The 22703-nt window shown below is 40.9% G+C and overlaps 2 protein-coding genes across 2 annotated transcripts in view; one reads left to right on the top strand and one right to left on the bottom strand.

Moving 5' to 3' along the window:
* Nucleotides 1-22703, bottom strand: part of Cryl1 (crystallin lambda 1) — a 143759-nt gene that overhangs the window by 105750 nt on the left and 15306 nt on the right. The window contains exon 3 of the mRNA XM_042685437.1: nucleotides 2362-2488. Within this exon, the coding sequence (XP_042541371.1) occupies nucleotides 2362-2488 (127 nt within the window). The remainder of the gene's footprint in view (nucleotides 1-2361; nucleotides 2489-22703) is intronic.
* On the top strand, nucleotides 5143-5480 carry LOC122112583 (cytochrome c oxidase subunit 6C-like). Its single transcript, XM_042685438.1, has one exon. It carries the CDS (start codon nucleotides 5143-5145, stop codon nucleotides 5368-5370), a length of 228 nt encoding a protein of 75 aa, XP_042541372.1. The 3' UTR covers nucleotides 5371-5480.

Here is a 22703-nt window from a genome sequence, read left to right as displayed (position 1 = left end):
ATCCGGCTTTTCAATGGTTCACTGGAAGTAAAAGTTTCACAGATTTTTCTGCCCTGGCTGACCTTGAACTTCAGCTGTCAATCTCAGCCTTCTGAGTAGCTAAGGTTATAGGCATGAGCCACCAGCACCAACTAAGGAGTTTCTTTCTAAAACTTCTTAGCTGGTGAAGAGAAGCCTTACCATTCAGGAGAGGCCCCTTAGATGTGATCCCAAACAGAGATCCCCACAACATCCTAGGGCTGTAGGCCTCATCCTCAGTTGACAGATGAGGAAGCACAGCTTAGAAGCTAAGAAACGTGCCCAAACCACAGACCCTGTCAGCCCAACTGACCTGAGCGTGGGTTCCAAACCATGAGTTCTCCAAACCAGGAAGTGCTCATGTCTTTGCCACTGTCAAGATCAGACATGAATTTTTCTGTCTCCCCTGTCTTCTTTTAAAAAAAACAACCCACATAAAAAAGCTGTTCTGCTAAAACCAGAGCCAGAAACCTTCTGTGTTGTTCACAGTAAGCCAAAAGGGTACAGAGACCACAGCTTCAGATCCTGTGGGAACAGGGTAGCCAAAAGCTCACTAGCAGTGCAACCTTCTCTCAGATCTCATGTTATAGCTTTCAGGTTAACAAGAGACAGAGAGAATGCCAGGCAGATGGAGGCTGTAATTCTAGCTATTCAAGACACTGAGATCTGAGGATCATGGTTTCCTCATCTCCAATTAGCCACCAAAAAGCCTGATGTGGACCTGTGGCTCACATGGTAGAGTGCCAACTTTGAATGGGAAAAGCTAAGAGAGAGGGACAGTACTGACACCACCACCATCACCATCCTATAATAACAGTTTTGTGAACATGGGCCCTGTTTCTCTTGAATAAATGAAGATAAATAATATTTGGGGTAGGATTACACCTGTAATCCTACCTATTCAAGAGGCTGAAATCTGAGGATTGCAGTTTGAAGCTGGCCCAGGCAGAAAAGTCCCTGAGATTATATTCAATTAACTACCTAAGAAGCTGGAAGTGGAACTGTGGTTCAAGTAGTAAAATACTAGCTGTGAGTAAAAAAAAAAAAAAAGGTTCAGGAATAAAGCCCAGGTTTTGAGTTCAAGCCTGAAAACTGGCACAAAATAGTCTTAGTAGTAGTGGTAATGCCTTGGGACTGCTATTGCCCAAGGAAGACTGAAATCCCAGAAAGTGAGGGACTATGACATCACAGAAAGAGAAAAGGGGTTGAAAAACAGCGCTTTCCTTGTTTTGATAACATATTTGTTAACGAACTTGAGGATTTTTAGAGCTATAAAGACCCAGAAACTCCATCTCCTATGTCTGACCTGAACCTCAGAATAGGTATGGACTAGAAACACACACACACACACACACACACACACACACACACACACACACACACACACACACACACACACACACACACACACACACACACACAGACAGCATTCTGGGTTCTCCCAAATTCTCCCCTCAAATACAGAACAGAATTTTCCTGTCCAACAGTCACTATAGCGTAAGAGGAAGTTAATAACTGCCATCAGCTACAGTTGCAGCCTCAGAACACCTATAACTCCAGGCTCTTTAGCTAAGCAAATAACCCCCAGCTGCATGAAAGAAATAGTAGAAGTAAACTTACGGTTTTCCTTTAGGCAGATGGTGTTTCTGTTTGTTTCTGTGCTGGTACTAGGGTTTGAACTCAGGACCTCATGCTCTCTCACTTAGCTTTTTGGCTCAAGGCTGGGGCTCTACCATTTGAGCCATACCTCCAGTTCTGGCTTTTGGGTGGGGGGTGGGGTGGAGAATAAGGATCTCACAGACTTTCCAAGCCATCTTCAAAATGTGATCCTCAGATCTCAGTTTCCAAGTAGCTAGGATTACTGGTGAGAGCCACAGGCACCCTGCATTTTAGCCAATTTCTTTAAGCCATTACTTTAAGCAAGGATATAATTGCTCATTTAAGAAGTGGATAAAGCAAAGTAAAATAGTATTAGGAATCCAGAAAATCGGTTTTTCTCAAAATTATAATACCTCTAATATTGTCACAGGTGTTTAAAGAACATCTGCATAGGGGATTTTTTGTTGTTGTTGTTGCCGTTTTACTATTTTTTATTAGCACACATTAATAATACAAAGAGTTTCATTGTGATTATTCCAGAAATGCATGCAGTACCCTTTGAGTAAGTTCCCATGAGGAATATTTTGATGACTCTGTTTTTCAAATAAAAGTCTGGCCTTGAAGGTGCCAAATGTCCCACCACCCACTGCCTCTAACTTTGCCCCGTTCTTACCATGGGTGGGAGGACACTGGGCTCCTCCAAGTGTCTCAATCTCAATAGGGTGCAGGTGTCCTTAAACTCACCTGAATGTGTACAGCGCCCTCTACTGCCTGTGCCAAGGTGGTGCAGCCGCTGATTAGGGACAGCTGCTGCTCTGCACTCAGAGAACCTTTCAGGGCATCAGACTTCTCCAGCAACTTCATCTCCTTTCTGGAAAGAAACAGAAAATGGCCACTAGGAGCAATAAAAAACAAACAAACAAATTTTAAAACAAAGCTCAAAGCCTGGCACAAGTGGCTCACACCTGTAATCACAGCTACTCGGGAGGCTGAGATCTGAGGGTCACCTTTCAAAGCCATCCCAGGCTGAAAAATCCGAGACTATTATCCCCAATCAGCCAACGAAAAGCTGAACCTGAAAACATGGTAGAACAAAAAAGCTCAGTGAGAGCAAATCCCTGAATTGAAGCCCCAGTACCTGCATGCGCATACATGCACACACACACATACACACACACACACTCCTAACATTTATACCGATGCACAACAGACTTAAATAGCCAAAACAATCTTGATAAAAACAACAAAATTAGAGGTATAAGAATACCTGATTTCAAGAAATACATCATTGTAATTCAACCACATGGTCCTGGAAAACACACACACACACCAAAACAAACAAAAATACCTGACAGATCAATGGAACAGACCAGAAATCTTGGAAATAAACCCACCCAGAGACAGTCAAGTGATTCCTGACAAAGCACCAAAACCAGACTGTGGAGAAAGGACAGCCCTTCAGGAAATGACGTGAAGAAACTGCATCTCCACATGCAAAAGGTTGAAACTCACCCTGTGCCAAAGTGAAATCAAAATGGATCCAAGACCATAGTAAGCCCTAAAACTACAAGAAAACCTGGGGAGCCAGGCCAGTGGCTGGTGCCTCTAATCCTAGCTACTCAGGAAGCTGAGAGCTGCTCAAAGCCAACACAGGCAGGAAAGCTCATGAAAGTCTCAACTCCAATTAATTGGCAGGAAGCTTGAAGTGGAGTTTTGGCTCAAGTGATAGAGCACCAGTTTTGATCTAAAAAGATAAAGGATAGTGCCCAGGCCCAGGGTTTAAGACCCATTACCAGCATAAACAAACATGTCTGCTGAGATTGTCACCATTTATGTAAGTTTCCCAGTGCCTAGGGAGAGGATTTCCTCCTTCATGAGAGCTACTAACTCCTACTACTACTAACTCCTCCCCCTGCCCCCCCCCCCACCCAAACTGGTGAGCTTAGACCACAGAAAAGTCCATGAGACTATCTCTAATTAGCCAGCAAAAAGCTGACCAAGTTGTGGCTCAAGTGGTAGAGTGTCAGTTGTGAGCCAAAAAACCCCAATGAGTACGAGGCTCCAAGTTTAAGGGCCAATACTGGCATTACAGAATAAGAAATTTAACATAGTGCCCATTGCTTTTTTAGAACTATTTTCTTTTCATGACTTAAGAAATAGGGTAGCTAGCAAGTGCAAAGCCAATCCCCACCAATTAAAAAAACCATTAAAAAGTAGAGAAAAGTAAAATAGCTATTTTAACAGTAGTGAAACCCACACATCTCTTGGAATGTTGTAATGCTGCGCACATAAAAGCTAAAACAGAATGTGCACTTGGCTGCAATGCATGTGTATTACCACCAGAGGTCAGCCTAACACTATAGTGCAGAATCAGACTACTTGCAGCCCAACTTTAGAAGTTAAATTTTTATTTTAAACTAGAGGGGTAAAATAATTTTATCTGCAAATCAAGATGAGTAGTTTTTTTTAATTTTTATATATTTTAATGTATTCAAAATGAATGTCTCAGCCAGGCACCGGTGATTTACACCTGTAATCCCAGCTACTCAGGAAGCTGAGATCTGAGGATCATGGTTCAAAGCCAGGCCAGGCAAGAAAGTCTGTGAGACTCTTATCTCCAATAAACCACTCAGAAAACTGGAAGTGGCGCTGTAGCTCAAGTGGTAGAGTGCTAGCCTTTAGCTGAAGAATTGAGGGACAGCGCCTAGGCCCAGAGCTCAAACGCCACAACCGACAGAAAAAAAAAAAAAAGAATGTCTATTTAAATAGGTGAGAAATTGAGCCCTGGTACCTAGATAGTTGAAATGAAGTATGACACAGCTGCCATGGAAACCAGAATGGTGGTTGCTCAAAATAATAAAAAATGGAACTCTACCATGTAATATGATATATATCCAAAAGATATAAAAACAGGACCTTAAAGAGTTATTTGCATGCTGGGCACCAGTGGCCCACACCTAGAATTCTAGCTACTCAGAAGGCTGAGATCTGAGGATTGCCATTCAAAGCCACCCAGGGTAGGAAAGTCTCTGAGACTCTTATCTCCAATAAGCCACTTTTAGAAAACTGAAGTGGTGCTGTGGTTCAAGTGGTAGAGCGCTAGCCTTGAGCTGAAGAACTCAGAGACAGTGTCCAGGCCCAGAGTTCAAGCCCCATTACTGATTAAAAAAAAAAAAAGTTATTTGCATGCATACATTCTAGGGTCATTCAAAAATAGAACAAAAGTGGAAGCAACCCAAATGTTCATAGACCAGTGATTGGATAAACAAAGTGTGAATACAATGACATATTATTTTGCCTTTAAGAAGAGTAAAACAAAGCCATATGCCACAGTATGGATATACACTAAGTGAATAAGAGAATAGTGTCACCAAAGAACAAATACTGTTTGATTCACTTGTGTAAGGTACCCAGATTCATAGAACAGTAGAATAGGAGCGGAGGGTAAAGAAAAGATACGTGTTGGTGGATGTGAGGCATTTGAGGCCTGAGTTCGGGTTTCCACAGCGCCGGACAGTTGCTACCATGGCTTCTGGTACATTGGCAAAATCTCAGTTGTGGGGTCTTCTGGCCAAGCGTCTGTGGATTCATATTGTTGGAGCATTCATTGTCTCTTTGGGGGTCTCAGCTCTCTGTAAGTTTGGTGTGGCTGAACCAAGAAAGAAGGCATATGCAGATTTCTACAGAAATTATGATTCCATGAAAGGTTTTGAGGAGATGAGGAAGGCAGGTATCTTTCAGAGTGCAAAGTGAATTTGGAATGTAAAGAATTTCTTTGGATTGACCTGTGTTCCTGAACTATGAAACATAAATATGTGGGCTGATGAGTAGTTTCTCTTATAAATAAACAAATACTGTGGACCAGGGAAAAAAAAGTGTTTAATTTGTTCAGAGTTTCAGTTTTAGATAGAACACTTTCAAACTTTGTGGTATTATGTAAATGTACTTAATCCTACTGGATTACTTAAAATAATGGTAGAGCCAAGCAGTAATGCCCGATGCTTGTAATCCTAGCAACTCAGTAAGCAAAGAACTAAGGATTGTGGTTTGAAGCCAGCCTGAACAGACAAATCTGAGAGATTCTTAACTCCAATTAGCCAGCAAAAAGGTGGATGTGAAGGTGTGGCTTAAGTGGGCAGAGCATCAGCCTTGAGCATTACATAGTAAGGTCCTGGGTCCAAGCCCAAGAGCAGTATACACACAAGCACAAGCACACACACACATACACACACACAAACTTCATGTTAGCTACCATTCAAAATGAATGGTAGGGAGGGCTGGGGAGGTGGCTCAGTGGTAGAGCACTTGCCTTGCATGCCTGAGGCCCTGGGTTCGATTCCCCAGCACCACATAAGCAAAAAAGAAAAAAGCCGGAAGTTGTGCTGTGGCTCAAGTGGTAGAGCACTAGCCTTGAACTAAAAGAGCTGAGGGACAGCACCCAGGCCCAGAGTTCAGGCCCCACGACCAGACCCAAAAAAATAAAAAAATAAATAAATAAAAATGAATGGTAGGGATAATATACTTTAGGGATAATATACTTTGTAGAATTAGTGAGAAAACCATTTTGGCTAGTACATTCCAAGTGATTAAAATAATAGTATAGGCCTTGGATTCCAAAATCTTCATTAAAGCCTAGAATTTAGGATCCTCCTACTTCAGCTCCCTGACTGCTAGGATTAGAAGCATGCACTACCATGCCCAGCCCTGGGAACTCCTTTTCCCTTGGTTACTAGAGCTCCTCCTAGGGTCCTCTTCTGAAAGAGCATACTCCCTTCAGCCTTGAATCAGTACAGAAGGGTGCTAATCCTGTTAGGGCCTATCTACTAATGCAGTTGTATAGGGAATTAAGTTTCAATGTGAATTTTGGAGGGGACACCATCATTCCAACCATAGCAGAGGATAAGCCAAGTTCTCTTTGGCCCACTCCAGCCTACTCTCTCATCTCATGTCTCTACTGCTGTTCTACCTTCTATCTCTTCAAGGTCTTCCTGGGCTAGTTGCCATTATAGACCTTCCTTGCTAGACTCCCTGAACATCTGGTTGGTTAGTTACTGGACTTTCCATATCAAGAATTCAAAGTCCAAAGTACATTGTCTCACTTAATTCCCAACCTCCGTGAGGAAAGCACTATTATATGTTCTTGGCAGATATTTTGGATATTATATATCCCCCAAAAGCCATGTGTTGTGGGCCAGACCCCAGATTGGTGCTATTGAAAGAAGGTAGAAAGCTTAAGAGGCAGGGCTTTGTGGGGAAAATGGGGGTGGGGCAGCTCCTTCTAATTAATTCTCTTGCTTCCTACCTCCTCTTGTACTTTCACTCCACCACACACTTCCCACCTCTCAGCCCCCCCAGAAGCCCATGGATTTCATCCTAAATTTTGAGTGTGGCAACCCTTTTCTAAGTTAATTATCTCAGGTATTTAGTTACAGTCAATGAGCACCGTATCTCAGAGGAAAGCACACACAATAAGTTGTCTGGAATCTAAAGCTGGAGCCAGGCACAATACTAGGCTCAGGATTGTGATTATTGAGATATACTGACCCCTACTTGCTCTGCATCCCAATTTTCTTTTCTTCTCTTTCTTTTATTATTATTTTTTCTGTACCAGTATTGGGGCCTCAGGATCTTGCTTAGCTTTTTCACTTGACGCTGGAACCCTATTTCCAGTATTTTGCTGGCTAATTAGAGATGGCATCTCATGGATTTGTCTGACCCAGCTGGCTTGGAACTATGTCCTCAGATCATAGCCTTCTTAGTAGCTAGGATTACAGGTGTAAGTCACCAGCACCAGGCTCAAATTCCTTTTTTGTACATTACTTACCCACAGTAGAACTCTATGTGCAATACCAATTCTGAAAAATGAAGGGCATGACATAATTTTCTTAAAATTCAGCCTTTTGGGAACTCCCAGGGGATGTTTTACACACACATACACACACACACACAAACACACACACACACACACACACACACACACACCCCTATCCCCTAAGTCCTCAGGAATCTGAGACAGCATTGAGCATGAAGTAAGACTAAATTAAAGGAAGTGAGTCCACTTTGGTCACCAGATACAGAGATCCCACAACACCAGGGACAAACCACAAAGACCAGTAAGACAAGGAAAAGGCCAAGCATTTCTTCTGCATGTGACAGCTGTGTATCCAATGTGGTGTTGTTCCTAACTGGTATTTCCCCTATTGGGCCAATAAGTGCCCTGTGTAACCCTCCATGTACACGTGGACAAGTGTAGTTGCTGCTCAACAAAATTATGAATTGAATTATACTATTCCAAAGAATAGGCATGTCTGTCCAACACTGAAGTCCACCTACTGCCATGAACACAGACAATCACCTGAGAGAGACTGTTTTTGAATCAGGGCCTGGCTATATAGCACAGGTTGGCTTCAAAGTTATGGTTCTTCTGCCACAAGAACCTGGGGTGACAGGTATCAACACACTCAGGACATCTTTAGATATATAAAAGGAGGAGGAGGAAAGGGCCAAACACCAAACATTCTATTAAAAAGCCTAGCTGGGCACTGGTGGCTCACACCTGTAATCCTAACTACTCAGGAGGCTAAGATCTGAGATTCTTATCTCCAATTAACCATCAAAAAGTCAAAAGAGTTGCTGTGGCTCAAGAGTTGCTGGTAGAGTACCAGCTTTGGGTGAAAAAAACTAAGGGACAGTACTCAGGCCCTGAGTTCAAACCCTAGGATTAACACAGGAAACAAAACAAAACAAAAAGCTATAATCTAGATAAAGTCAAAACTGACTTCTCCCCAAGTTTTCCGATGTACCATTAGCAAATAGGACTTTAATAAATCAGATAAAGCAAAGCTCTTCAGGAAGAAAATAAGGGAAATGAAGCAATCATTTGAACTGTTCTAATGTTAGCCAAGTGACAGCAGTACCTGTGAACACATAGATAAATCAGGTTGAATGACCAGCCGAATCCACTGCCCATTGCTGTTGACCTTTTCACCACATGACATCAGATTACTCCTGAGATTCCAGACTAGCAAATTTCATCAACGTGACCTACCAACCCCTACTTCCAGTTAATCTACTTGTGATAGCTTCTGCACTAGAGTAGGGTGTCTAACTCTTTGTATTCAGTTTTCCATACTGTCTTTCTTTGGAAATATTTCTTCTATATGTCTTCTACCTTTGTGTGTGTATGTACATGCACCTATGCACCAATATTAGTGCTTAAACTCAGGGCTTCACATTCTCCCTTAGCTTTTTCACTCAAGACTGGTGTTCTACCATTTAAGTCACACTTTTACACTTTTACGCCTTTTATTTGGAGATAAGAGCCTGCCTGGGCTATCTTCAAACCCTGATCCTCAGATCTCAGCCTCCCGAGTAGCTATATTAGAGATGTGAGCCACTGGTGGTCAGCTTCTATATTTTTCGTATGTTTGCATCTTTCTTCTACATTTTCTTCTACCTAGATTATTTCTTTTTTTAATTTTTATTTATTTTTTATTGTGAAAATACTGTACAGAGGGGTTACAATTACATGGGCAAGATAATGAGTACATTTCTTATCAAGCATTGTAGCCTCCTCCTTTGTTTCCCCTTCCCATCCCTTCCCATCCTCCCTCCACCCCCCCCACCCAATCCTCCCGCCCTCCCCCCACCAAAGTTGTAAAGTTTGTTTTTGACATAACGACTTGTACTTCTCATTGTTGCAATGGGTCCACCTGTATCCTTATTTAAACAACTTGTTTTTCCCCTTCCCCTCCACAAATTATACTGACATCAAATACAGTGAAAGCAGGGGTTACACTGTGGGGGAGGGATACCTAGATTATTTCTATTTGCTGATAATTATAGTAAGATATTTTTATTACATTTTCTAACTGTGAGCAATGTATAAAAATACAATTATCCTTTTCTTCTACCTGCCATGTTTTCTCCATCCTCAGAGTTTTACCTATAAAGGCCATATTCAAATTTTGTGTTTTCCATCTGTGATCAGTTTGGCTGGAACAATTCTGAATCTCATGGTATATTTATTATTACTCACTCCTGACTTATCCACCCTGAGGATGATACATAATGGTGTGATTCTGTTTGTCATATTGTGTTGGCCATAACTGTTTTAGAACAGAAAAGTCATATTAGTCAATATCGCTGTGCAGTTCTAAACAATCTATAGTTAAATGAGTACAGCATGAACTAAGAGTGTTTGCAATTATGAAAATAGTACAGTGAAATCTGATGCTATTGTTTGGGGGAAAGGAGAAGGGTAAAAGAGGAGCAGGGGTGAGATTGACTAGGATATATTGTAAACATGTTTGGAGACTTACCAATGAACCCTCTCTGGCATAACTAATTTTTTTAAGCTAAAAATAAGGAGGGGGAGTGTGGAGCCTGGTGTGAGGTGGCTCACGCCTATAATCTGCTTGGGAGGCTGAGATCTGAGGATTGTGGTTCCAAGTCCAGAGACTCTTATCTCCAATTAATGACAAAAAAGCCAGAAATGGAAAGGTGGCTCAAGTGACAGAGCACCAACCTTGAGTGAAAAAACCAAGGGACAGGACCCAGTCTCTTAGTTCAAGCCCCGCAAACAGCACAAAAAGAAGGAAAAGAAAAAGGTATGTGTCTCTGTTTCAGTCCAATTTTATTTTTTGAATGTTCCTGGAAAGCAGGGAATGGGCTGACAGCTTGAAATTACTTCCTACAGAAGCAGCTGGATGCTTGTAGAAAGAAAACCAATACTTCCAGGTCCTAAAACCAGGACCCAGCCAAGGCCTGTTAACCAGTGTCTCCCATCATGATACTGGGGTTGGTCATTTAGGCCGGGTTTCACCAGGCTTGCTCACAGCTGTGGCCAGCTGGGCTGGTTGGGAGTTACTAGTCTAGGCTGACTTCACTCAGCTGTATTTCAGCTAGTGATGGGAATGCTGGGGTACAAGGAGGTACTAAAGATATTGCGGGGGCTGGGGGTGCTGCTGGAGGGCACCTGGTCTTGCTGTTACTGCCTGGTTATATTGAACTGATTGAGGAGGGCCAGGAAAGTTCCCAACAAGAAGGGAGGGTGTCTTAGTGCATGGCAGCTTCCTGGCTTTCTGCTGAGTCATGATGGCTAATACTCTATTGGCAGTTCAAGGCTATGGCCAAGTCCGGGCGGGGTCAGGAGATAAGAGTAGAAAAGTTGCATTGCACTGGGAATGGAAGTGTCCGGCTGTAATCCCAGTATTTGGGGGGCTATAGTGGGAGAATCATGAATTCCCAGTCAGCCTGGGCCACCTAGCCACACCTTGTCTCAAAAAAACAAAAAACAACAAAAAGTCCTATTAAAAGAGGTCAGTAGATAGAGAAGAGAGAAATTCATGAACATTTTATAGTCCACAATTTACAATTTCAGTTATCTTGGCATGTGGGTATGTAGGACAACTAAAAGTAAATTTCAGAAGAGGAATACAGAATCAGGTACGGTGGCTCATAATAACTACACAAGAGGCTGAGATCTGAGGATTGTGGTTCAAACCCAGCCTGGAGAAAGTCCATGAGATTCTTATCTCTCACCTACCAAAAAGCTGAAGGAGAGCTGTGGCTCCCTTAACTCTGAGTGAAAAGCTAAGGGACAGACAGTAAGCTCTGAGTTCAAGCCCCAGGACTAGCACAAAGAGAGATAGGAGAGAGAGGGGAGGGAGGGAGAGAAAGAGACAAGAGACAGAGAACAGAACAGATCAATACAGAAAAATCTACATAGAGAGTTCCAAGTAGAATTTAGAGAGGGCAAAAAGAAAGGTAGCAGGTCAAAAACAAAGCAATGCCTAAGTCCAGCACTAAGCTGAATTACTTAGGAGTAAGTAATTTGCCTCAGAGATCACTTCTGGTGGTTTATTAACTCCTGGCCTAGATAAAAAGCTGAGTTATTTTCAGAGGAATCTGAACACTAGAGTGACCATCTGCACAGAATGGAGCAATGGCAGGAGAGACTGAAACAAGGGAGTAGGAGACCCAAAGACAATGATTTCAGACTGGAACCTAAGTTGTACAAGGCAACTTATGTACACAGCCTGTGCCAGGGTGTGGGGTGGGAGGGTGGCTCATGTGCTATATGGAAATGAGACTGGCTGCTAATTGTAAGAAATAAAACAACCACATCCATGGGTCATATCACAACTTTCTTTACTTGGTTTCTGTTTTTTCTGTTTATAATGCTTCTTTTACTCTCTGAAAAATCTTTTACATGAAACCTAATACATGTTAACCCTGGCCACACAATGCACAAAAAGGAAGTTGTGAGGATCAGCTCTTGCACAATGAGATGTAAGTAGGCTGTGTTTTAAGTTTCTCATTACACCACCCTTATGAAAAGATTAGTCTTGGATGACAACTTACCATTTTTTTTGGTATGGTTGAGGGTCTTGCTCTCTCACTTGGCCTTTTGACTCCAGTTCAAAGCTGGTGCTCTATCACTTGAGTCACAGTTCTTCTGGCTTTTTGCTGGTTAATTGGAGATGAGTCTCAGAGACTTTCCTGCCCAGTCTGGCTTCAAACCTCAATTCTCAGATCTCAGCTTCCTGAGTAGCTAAGATTACAAGCATGAGCTTACCAACACTCCACAATTTATTAATTTTCTAAAGTCACTGAGTCCCCTGGCAGAGTATGTTGGGTGACAATTTCTTAAATTTTTTTTTTTTGCTTTTTTTTTTTGTTGGTAGTGGGGCTTGACCTCTGGACCTAGGCACTGTCCCTGAGCTCTTCAGCTCAAGGCTAGTGCTCTACCACTTGAGCCATAGCACCCACCAGTTTTCTAGTGGTTAATTAGAGATAAGAGTCTCATGGACTTTCCTGCCCAGGCTGGCTTTGAACCCCGATCCTCAGATCTTAGCCTCCTGAGTAGCTAGGATTACAGGCGTGAGCCACCCATCTTTCATGTCTTAATATTGAACAAAAATCAACTTCACCCAGTTTACATTCACTTTTACAAGTTTTGAGTTAATATTTACTACTTCTACTATTTAAGAGGAGTAGTTGCTACAGTGTGATGCATACCTGAAATCCCAGAACTCAGGAGGCTGAGGCAAGAGGATTATGTTTATGTTGGTGAGAATGTAAACTGGTTCAACCACTCTGGAAAGCAGTATAAAGGTTCTCAAAAGACTAAACATAGAACTCCTCTATGATCTAGCAATTCCACTCCTGAGCATTTCCCAAATGACCACAAACAAGGCCATCCTAAAGCTACCAGCACAACTATGTTCATTGCAGCATTATTTACCGTAGCTAAGATATAGAACCAACCCGGATGCCCCTCAGTAGATGAACAGATCAAGAAAATGTGGTATATATAACCAGAATACATATATACAACAGAAGTCTATGCTTCCATCAGAAAGGATGAAATGGCCCCATTCATAAAGAAATGGAAAGACTTGGAAAAAGTCATGTGAAGTAAGCCAGACCCAAAGAAACATAGGCTCCATGGTTTCCCTCATTGGTATAGGATAGTCCTAGCAGAGAATCACAATAGCTCAATAGTTATGTACATATGACTAGATAAAATGATGCTAATCGAAATGAAGGCCAAGATATTAAACAAGAGGATTTTTAGGGTCTTTTTGTTTTTGTTTTGCTTTTGTTTAATGTACTATGTAAAGTTATTTCTTTGTTCCTTAATTTTTCCCCCTTTGGTTTATCTAGTGTTGTCATTGTTTTTTATTTTAGTACCTTGTATCTTGTATATATTTTTATCTGATTTGAGAAAGCGACGGGGTATAACAAAATGGTGAGACACAAGGACAAAGGTTGAACCAATGCAACAGCTATAATCACAAAACATTATGTTAGAAATGATTACAACCTGAGAGGGGGAGAGGAGGAGGGGGAAGTGGGAGAAAAAAGGAAGGGGATAACAATGTTCCACAAAAAATGTCCTCATCTTACTTATATAACTTTAACTCCTCTGTACATCACCCTTACAATAAAAGAAAAAGAAAAAAAAAAGGATGTGAATTTAAGGCTAGGCTACATAGCAAGATCCTGTCTCCAAAATCCAAGGGCTGCTGGTAGCTCACAAGGGTGCCAGTAGTTCTCATCTGCAATCTTACCTCCTCAGGAAATTGAGACCTGAGGAATGAGGTTTGAAGCCATCCAGGAAGTCTATGAGACTCTCCAAGTAAGCAGCAAAAGGCTAGAAGTAGAGGCATGGCTCAAATGATAGAGTACCAGCCTTGAGCAGAAAAGCCAACCAAGAGCAAGAGGTTCAGGGTTCAAGCCCCAGTACTGGCACTTGTGCACATGTGTGCATGCACGACATGCACGCACAGCACTAGAGCTGGTATATATCAGAGTAGTATTGTCCTGGTTTGATCCCCAGTACAGTATCTAGATAGATAGGTAGGTAGGTATGTAGATAGATAGATATAGACAGAGAGAGAGAGATGTATATATGTGAATATGTATAGGTAAGTGGATAGATGAAAGGAGGGAAGGATGGATAGATGCTAGATTAGATGTGTTTATGCAGATATGTATAGACAGATATATAGATAGGGATAGACAGATAATGGAAGGATGGATATATGGATAAATTGTGTGTATATGTGAATATGTATGTATAAATAGAATAAAGATGATAGGACAGATGTATATGTGTATATGTATATATGCATATGTATAGATGGACAGATAGATATGTGTATATGTGCATATGTACAGTGCTTTTTTTTTGGGGGGGGGGTCTGGTCGTGGGGCCTGAACTCTGGGCCTGGGCGCTGTCCCTCAGCTCTTCAGCTCAAGACTAGCACTCTTCTACTTGAGCCACAGCACCACTTCTGGCTTTTTTTCTTTTTGCTTATGTGGTGCTGAAGAATCGAACCCAGGGCCTCAGGTATGCAAGGCAAGCGCTCTACCACTGTGCCACCTTCCCAGCCCTGTACAGTGCTTTATAACTTATACATAAGAATTTCTAAGGATTTGTTGGGCTGGGAAGGTGGTTCTGTGGTAGAATGTTTACCTTGCATGCATGGGGCACTGGGTTCGCTTCCTCAGCACTACATAAGCAGAAAAAGTCAGAAGTGGTGCTGTGGCTCAAGTGGTAAAGTGCTCGCCTTGAGCTGAAGAGCTCAGGAACAGTATCCAGGCCCAGAGTTCAGGCCCACAACCAACAACAACAAAAAAGAATTTCTAAGGATTTCTAGAGAAATTTTAATTAAAAATCACCCTATAGGAAGTGAGCCAAACTAAAAGGACAAGACAGTAAGTAAAATGTTTATGAGATAGGTACAGAATGATTTGCCTTTGGAGATTTCTGACTTACAAACTAAAGCCTAGACCTAGACATAGGAAACTCATTTGGCTCTTACTTGTGCACTCCTAATGGCTAACACAGGGAAATGTTCCACACAGAGTGTGGAAGATGAGGGACACTAAACACAACTCACAGGTAATGTCCTGATGGTAGTCACAACCTACAACCACAGCCTACCAAACAGAGTCAGAAAAGAGGCCCAGCTTCCAGTGGCTCATGCCACTAATCCTAGCTACTCAATAGGCTGAGATCTGAGGATCACTATTCAAACTCAGCCTGTCAGAAAAGTATGTCTCTTTTCACCAACTGACCACCAAAAAGCCAGAAGTGAATCTCTGGCTCAAGCGATAGAACACCAGCCTTCTGCAAAAGCTAAAGGACAATGTCCAGCCTTAGTTCAAAGCCCTGTACCAGCATAAAATAAATAAACAAGAATTTTAAAAAGGAAGGAAGTCTTCTTAATTTAGTAGAGTTGAGCAACAGTTGTTCATGTCTGTAATCCTCAGGAAGCTGAGATCTGAGATTCAAGGCTTGAAGCCAGCCCAAGCAGGAAAGTCCCTAAAACTCTTATCCCAAACTTAACACCAAAAAGCTTGAAGTGGAGCTGTGGTTCAAGTGGTAGAACATGAGCCTTGAACAAAAAAAGCTCAGGGACAGTACCCAGGCCCTGAGTACAAACTCCAGTACTGGCCAAATAAAAAAACAAAGCAAAGTAGTAGGATGATAATAGGAAAATACATGATTGCCAAAGTTCACAATTGATCCATGAAAGTATTATTAAAACACAGCTACGCCCATTTGTTTATGGATTATGGACTTTATTTTACAACTACAAGTTAAGACAGACACCATAAAACCCTAAATCATAAAATATTCATTATAGACTTAAACAAAATTTTGGCCAACTCTAAAGCTTATATGGGAATGCTCAAAACCTGACTAGAGGGCAGGGCAGGTGGCTTAATAGTAGAGTGCTTGCCTTGCATGCATGAGGTCCTAGGTTTGATTCCTCAGCACCACATAAGCAGAAAAAGCCAAAAGTGGTGCTGTGGCTCAAGTGATAGAGTGCTAACCTTGAGCTGGAGAGCTGAGGATAACGCCCAGGCCCAGAGTTCAGGCCTAGGACGGACCAAAAAACCAAACAAACAAACCAAAAAACCTGACTAGACCAGAGGCTCAATTCTTCTCCTTGGTCTGCCCCCTTCCAATACTAGGCCAACTCTGTCACTTAGATCCAAAGCCATCAACCACAACTATGATCACCAAAAGCAGTATCAAGTCTGAGCCTGTTGAAAAAAGAAGCTTCAGCTGTTTTAATTGTTCCTAGCGTCAGCCACTTTTTTGAGGCTTAAATTTTTTTACCTCAAGACTCTATGAAGACTTCTTTCCATATTATGGTTGGGCAGAATCACTGAATAATTTAGAAAAATCACTGGATCCTACACAAAATTATTTTTATGCATCAGGGAGTCACAGCAACTAAGGAAAAAAATTAAGGTTCCACATTTAACCAAGAATATGTGTTTGATTTTTTTAAAAAAAGAACTTGGAGCTGAAGTATAGCTGAATGGTAGAACATATGCTCAGTAGAGAGAGAGAGAGAGAGAGAGGAAGAAGGAAGGAAGGAAGGAAAAAGGGAGGGAGAGAGGGAAGGAGGCAGGGAGGGAGGGAGGGAAGGAGGGAAGGAAGGAAGGAAGGAAGGAAGGAAGGAAGGAAGGAAGGAAGGAAGGAAGGAAGGAAGGAAGGAAGGAAGGAAGGAAGGAAGGACGGACTCCCAGAAGATATAAAGAAGGCGAAACAGCACATGAAAAGATTCTCTGGATCATGCCAGTATCAAATACAACCATGAGATACCATTATACACCTATATAACTGAACTTCAAAACACTGACAACAGCAAATGCTGGAAGGGAGAAGCAACAGAAACTCATTTATTGCTGGTGGGTCTGTGAAATGGTACAGCCATTCTGAAGACAGTTCAGTGGTTCATTACAAAGCAAGACATATTAATCACATTCAATCTGATGACTGTAATCCTTAGAATTTACTCAAAGGAATAGAAAATATTTCCACACAAGAATCTGCAATGCATATTTATGGCAGCTTTAGTCATAATTCCAAAATTTAGAAACAACCAAGATGTCTTTTGCTAGGTAAGTAGATAAAGTGTGGTACACCTAGGAAATGGAATATCATCCAATGCTAAAATGTCAGAAACTTAGCCAGGTACAGGTAATCCTAGCGTCTCAGGAGGTTGAGATCTGAGGACTGTAGTTGAAAGCCAGCCATAGCAGGAAAGTCTGTGAAACTCTTACCTCCAATTAACCACCAAAAGCCACAAGTGGAGCTGTGACTCAAATGACAGTGCTATCCTTGAATAAAAAAGCTCAGTGATGACTGGGAGTCAGTGACTCACACCTGTAATCCTAGCTACTCAGGAGACTGCGATCTGAGGATCGAGATTCAAAGCCAGCCCAGACAGGAAAGTTCCTGAGACTCTTATCTCCAATTAACCACCAGAAAACAGGAAGTGGCACTGTGGCTCAAGTGGTAGAGCGCTAGCCTTGAGCTGAAGAGCTGAGAGACAGAGCCAGGCCCAGAGTTCAAGCCCCACAACTGACAAAAACAAAAAAGCTCAGGGATAGTGCTTAAGCCCTGAGTCCAAGCCCAAGGACTGGCACATATGCATGTGCACACACTTAGACACATACACACATACACAAATGTGAACAGACAGGGGAAAATGTTTATTACCAAGTGAAAGAATTCAATCTGAAATAACTACAAACTTCAATTATTTAACATTATTACTCCAATTATTTAACATTCTGGAAAAAGCCGATCCATAAAAAAGATTAGGGGCTGTCAGGAGTTAGGGGAACAGGAATAATAAATAGACAGAGAATAAAGGATTGTTAAGACAGTGAAACTATTCTGCATGGCATCAGAAAGATGGATATGTCAGTATATATTTATCTAAACCACAGAACATATAATACTAGGAATGAAACACTAATGTCCACTATGGACTTTACAACAATACCACTATGAGTTATTGTTGTATTTCATCTATTAGAATAAATGTACCCCTGGGGGTGGGATGTTAAAAGTGAGGGACATTGTGTATTTTTAAGATGTAAGTCTGTGGGAAATCTTATCTACCATGCTTTCTGTTTACTCACCAGAGCTTAAATGTGCCCACACATAGAAAGCACTAAAATAGATAAATATCAATCTGTTTATCTAGATATCTATTTTGATATCTATCTATACATACATAGATATATAGATATATATCTATGTATCTATAGGTGTGTGTGTAAGAGAGAAAGGGGAGGGAGGGGGGGGAAACAGAAAGAGACTACTGAGGCTTGAACTTAGGGCCTACGTACAGCTTTTCATTCAAGGCTAGTGCTCCACCACAGCTCCAATTCCAGCTTTTGGCTGGTTAATTGAAGATAAAAATCTCTCAAATTTGTCTACCCAGGCTGGTTTTGAATCATGATTCTCAGATCTCAGCCTCCTGAGTAGCTAGGATTACAGGGATGAGTCATTGACACCTGGCTCAGTTTTATTTTTTAAACAAATTACAAATAAGTGAGTAAGAAAACTTTTAAAATTTAAAGCCCCACAACAGTGTAGAAGGCCACAGTGAAGGACATTGGTGCTCTACTCAAAGCCCTTTGGATCCTTTCCACAGTTTTGGAGTGCTTATCATTTAGAGGTTCATACCTATGCCTTCCCAAAGTACCCTCTGGACTCAGAGCAGAGCTGGAAATGCCTACAGCTTCATTTTAGGCTCTTTGCTCATTACAGATAAAGAGTCTCAAGAATTTTCCTGCCCCAGCTGGCTTCAGGCTTCAAACTATGATCCTCAGATCTCAACCTTTTTAGCCTATAAGCAGCTAGGGTTACAGTGTTGAGTCACTGGTGCTGGCTAGCAGTATTTTTTTTTAAGCAGGGAAAATGATAAATACAAATGTAGGATATTTGCTACCTTTGATGAGAGCAGGGCAAAGGGATGAGATCCAAAAGGTACACCCAAAGTTTTTTAATATTTAACATCTTTAACTGAATGGTAGAGCCACAGATATTCACCGCACTATTATCCTTCCTAATCTTACATAAAATGATATGTTCTTTTGTATATGAAAAAATATGACCTTAACAGTAGTATCTAATGAATCCAATGCTGGAGATGAATAATACATTTTTAACCACTCAGAGGTTTTCATTCAAAATCATGGTAATGATATCTGCCTCAGGGTTTATATACTGGGAGTATTAGATTTGGGCTGACGAGGAAGCTTAGTGGTAGAATATTTGCCCAACAGGTATAAAACCCTGGGTTGTATCTCCAGAAGTTAACAGAATTTATTTTTTGTAGGCATGAACTCTGGGCCTGGGCACTGTCCCTCAGCTCTTCTGTTCAAGGCTAGCACTGTACCACTTGAGCCACAGCACCACTTCCGGCCTTTTCTGTTTATGTGGTGCTAAGGAATTGAACCCAGGGCCTCATGCATGTGAGGCAAGCACTCTACCACTGAGCCATCTTCCAGACCAATTTAACAGAAATTTAAATTTTAAAATTAAATTTAAATCTATAAGACAAAATGTAAAAGATTACTAAGTGATACCATCCTTGGGCATCTACCCAGAATATTATGTCTAGAAACAGTAAAGGCATTTGCATACCCATGTTCATCGCTGCACTATTCACCACAGCCCAGATGCCCTACAACAGATGAGTGGATCAAGAAAATGTGTGTATGCCAAGTACCAGTGGCTCACACTTGTAATCCTACCTACTCACGAGTCTGAGATATGAGGATCATAGTTCAAAGCCAGCCAGGGCAGGAAAGCCCATGAGACTCTTACCTCCAATTAACCACCAGAAAACCAGAAGTGGCACTGTGGCTCAAGTGGCAGAACGCTCATCTTGAGCCGAAGAGCTCAGGGATAGCACCCAGACCCAGAGTTCAAGCCCTACAACTGACAAAAAACAGGAAGAAAGAAAGAAAGAAAGAAAGAAAGAAAGAAAGAAAGAAAGAAAGAAAGAAAGAAAGAAAGAAAGAAAGAAAGAAAGAAAGAAAGAAAGAAAGAAAGAAAGAAAGAAAGAAAGAAAGGAAGAAAGGAAGGAAGAAAGGAAGAAAGAAAGGAAGAAAGAAAGGAAGAAAGAAAGGAAGAAAGAAAGGAAGAAAGAAAGGAAGAAAGAAAGGAAGAAAGAAAGGAAGGAAGAAAGGAAGGAAGGAAGGAAGGAAGAAAGAAAGAAAGAAAGAAAATGTGTGTTTGTCTGTGTGTGTATGTATGTTTATACGAACATACATACATATAATGGAATTTTACTCCTCTATCAGAAAGAATAATACGTAATTTTCAGGGAAATGGGTGGACCCAAAAAAAAATCATGTTAAGTGAAGTCAGTCTCAGAAAGACAAATAGCACATATTTTCTCTCATATGTGGAAGTTAGATCTAAAATATAAACATACATGAAAGCATATGCAAGATTATATATGAATATATACTCAAACAAATTGAGTAAAGGACTGGATACTTGGGAGGAATACAATGGTATTAACTCCTCTAAACAGTGTGTGCACAAACTGTTTAACAATACCAGGAAGTGGAAGCATGTTTACTAGGAGGGGGAGGGGCAGAGAGGAGAGGCAGATGAATGGGGAGAGGAAGAGTGAGCAAATGCAGTCATTACATTCAATGTATTCTACATAAAAGTTGAGCTGTATAACTTGAGGGTAGGGATGGGATTGGGAGACATGGGAGAGAAGGGTGAAAGGGGTATCGCTGATAAAGATGAATTGTACTCATAATCTGACTTGCTGAATTAAGACCCACCTCGTGTGACTTTTTGTTGTTGTTGTTGGCCGTAGGGCTTGAACTCTGGGCCTGGGCTCTGTCCCTGAGCTCTTCAGCTCAAGGCTAGCACTCTAACACTTGAGCCAAGTGCCACTTGGCACTTTTCTAGGCTCAAGCTCTAAATTTATAAAACAATAAAGTCTAACTACAGCATTTCTTAATGTCTATACCTTAATTTCAATATATATAAGTACTTTTCAAAAAGTAATCTTAGATAAAGTAAGCATATTTTTGTTACAAAAAAAGGCAAATTAGCCGGGCACTGGTGGCTCATGCCTGTAATCCTAGCTACTGAGGAGGCTGAGATCTGAGGATTATGGTTCAAAGCCAGCCCAGGCAGAAAAAGTCTGTGAGACTCTTCCAGAAAACTGGAAGCGGTGCTGTGGCTCAAGTGGTAGAGCACTCGCGTTGAGCTGAAGAGCACAGGGATAGCACCCAAGCCCAGAGTTCAAGCCCCATAACCAACCAAAAATAAAAATGGCAAATTCAATTTATATATTCATGACAATCATCAAGAAAAGAAACAACAAATACTGGTGAGGATGTGGAGGATAAAGGAACTCTCATACACTACTAGTAGGAATACAAACTAGTACAATCACTACAGAAATCAGTATGGAAATTCCACAAAAAAAAAAACTAATAACACATCTACCTTATAACCTGACATACCACTACTGGGCATACACCTGAAAAGAATTAATATGTAAGAAAGATATCTGAACACTCATGTTTATTGCTGCATTGTTCACAAACAGTGAAATCATCCCAGATACCCAACAACAGATGAATGGATAAATAAAATTATATATATACATTATATATACATATATAATGAAATATTACATAGCTGTAAAGAAAATTGAAATCATATCATCTGCAAGAAGACGCATGGAACTGAAGAACATGTTGAATGAGATAAGCTAAGCTCAAAAGGCCAGATATCATGTACAATATCATATGTGAAAGATCTAAAAAACTTAATATTCCTAGTATGTACATACATAGGTATGTATGCATATATATGTATGTATATAGGTATATACACACAAAGAACATAATTCTAACTATGGGACTATGTATATAGATAAGAAAAGAAAGATGGAACATAGATTATTTCCAAATATAATATAACTGAATGAAGATGACATAAGGAACCTCAATGAAACTGTTGATTAAAAAGAAATTAAGGGGAAGAGAAAGCAATAGAGACAGTTATTATAAGAAAAATGTAAGGTATGCATGTCAGAAATATTATAGTAAAAATCCTTGGAAAAATGTAATACCCTCTAAAAAAATAAATGACAGACAAGTAAAATTCAGAGAGAGGGAAGGGCCCCAGCAGAAGGGAGGAGGGCTAACGAAGAGGGTGAATAAGGCTAACTATGATCGAATTAGTTTATTTGTGTATATGAAAATAGGACAATAAAACCTGTTGGAACTGTTTTAAGAAGGGAAGTAGGTTAAGAAAGAGTGAAGGAAAGATGAGGTGTTAGGGCTATATTGCTTACATATATGGAAATGTCACAATGAAACTCCCTTTTTAAAAAATGTATTTAAAAAAAATTATTTTTATTGTGTGAAACTCCCTTTGCACAACTAATAGATGCTAATTTTAAAACAAATCATATATTCATGGATATCCCTCAAAGAAAGACAATACATACTAAAGCCAAGCCACATCTAAAATGGTCAGAGTTTTCTCAGTGATGATCTGCGTAGAATGTCCACGCACAAGGAACTGTCGTGTGTTGGAAGTGTGGTTCCCCTTCCTTCCAGTCCTTTACCCTTGGCCTTTGTCTTCGGGTTCCATTCATTTTTCTATCACTGTGAATATCATCCCTAATTCTCAGTCACCATGTGTGTGCGCACACACGTCCGTGCATATGCATGCATGTGTACATGTGCATATGTATATACATGTATGCATA

This window comes from Dipodomys spectabilis, unplaced genomic scaffold (assembly GCF_019054845.1).
Source record: "Dipodomys spectabilis isolate Male_0828 unplaced genomic scaffold, ASM1905484v1 ptg000095l, whole genome shotgun sequence".
Taxonomy (NCBI): Eukaryota; Metazoa; Chordata; class Mammalia; order Rodentia; family Heteromyidae; genus Dipodomys; species Dipodomys spectabilis.
This window is presented reverse-complemented; position numbering and strand designations above follow the sequence as displayed.

Excerpts from the sequence above, each read along its gene's own strand:
- LOC122112583 (XM_042685438.1), top strand. The coding sequence starts at position 5,143 with ATGGCTTCTGGTACATTGGCAAAATCTCAGTTGTGGGGTCTTCTGGCC.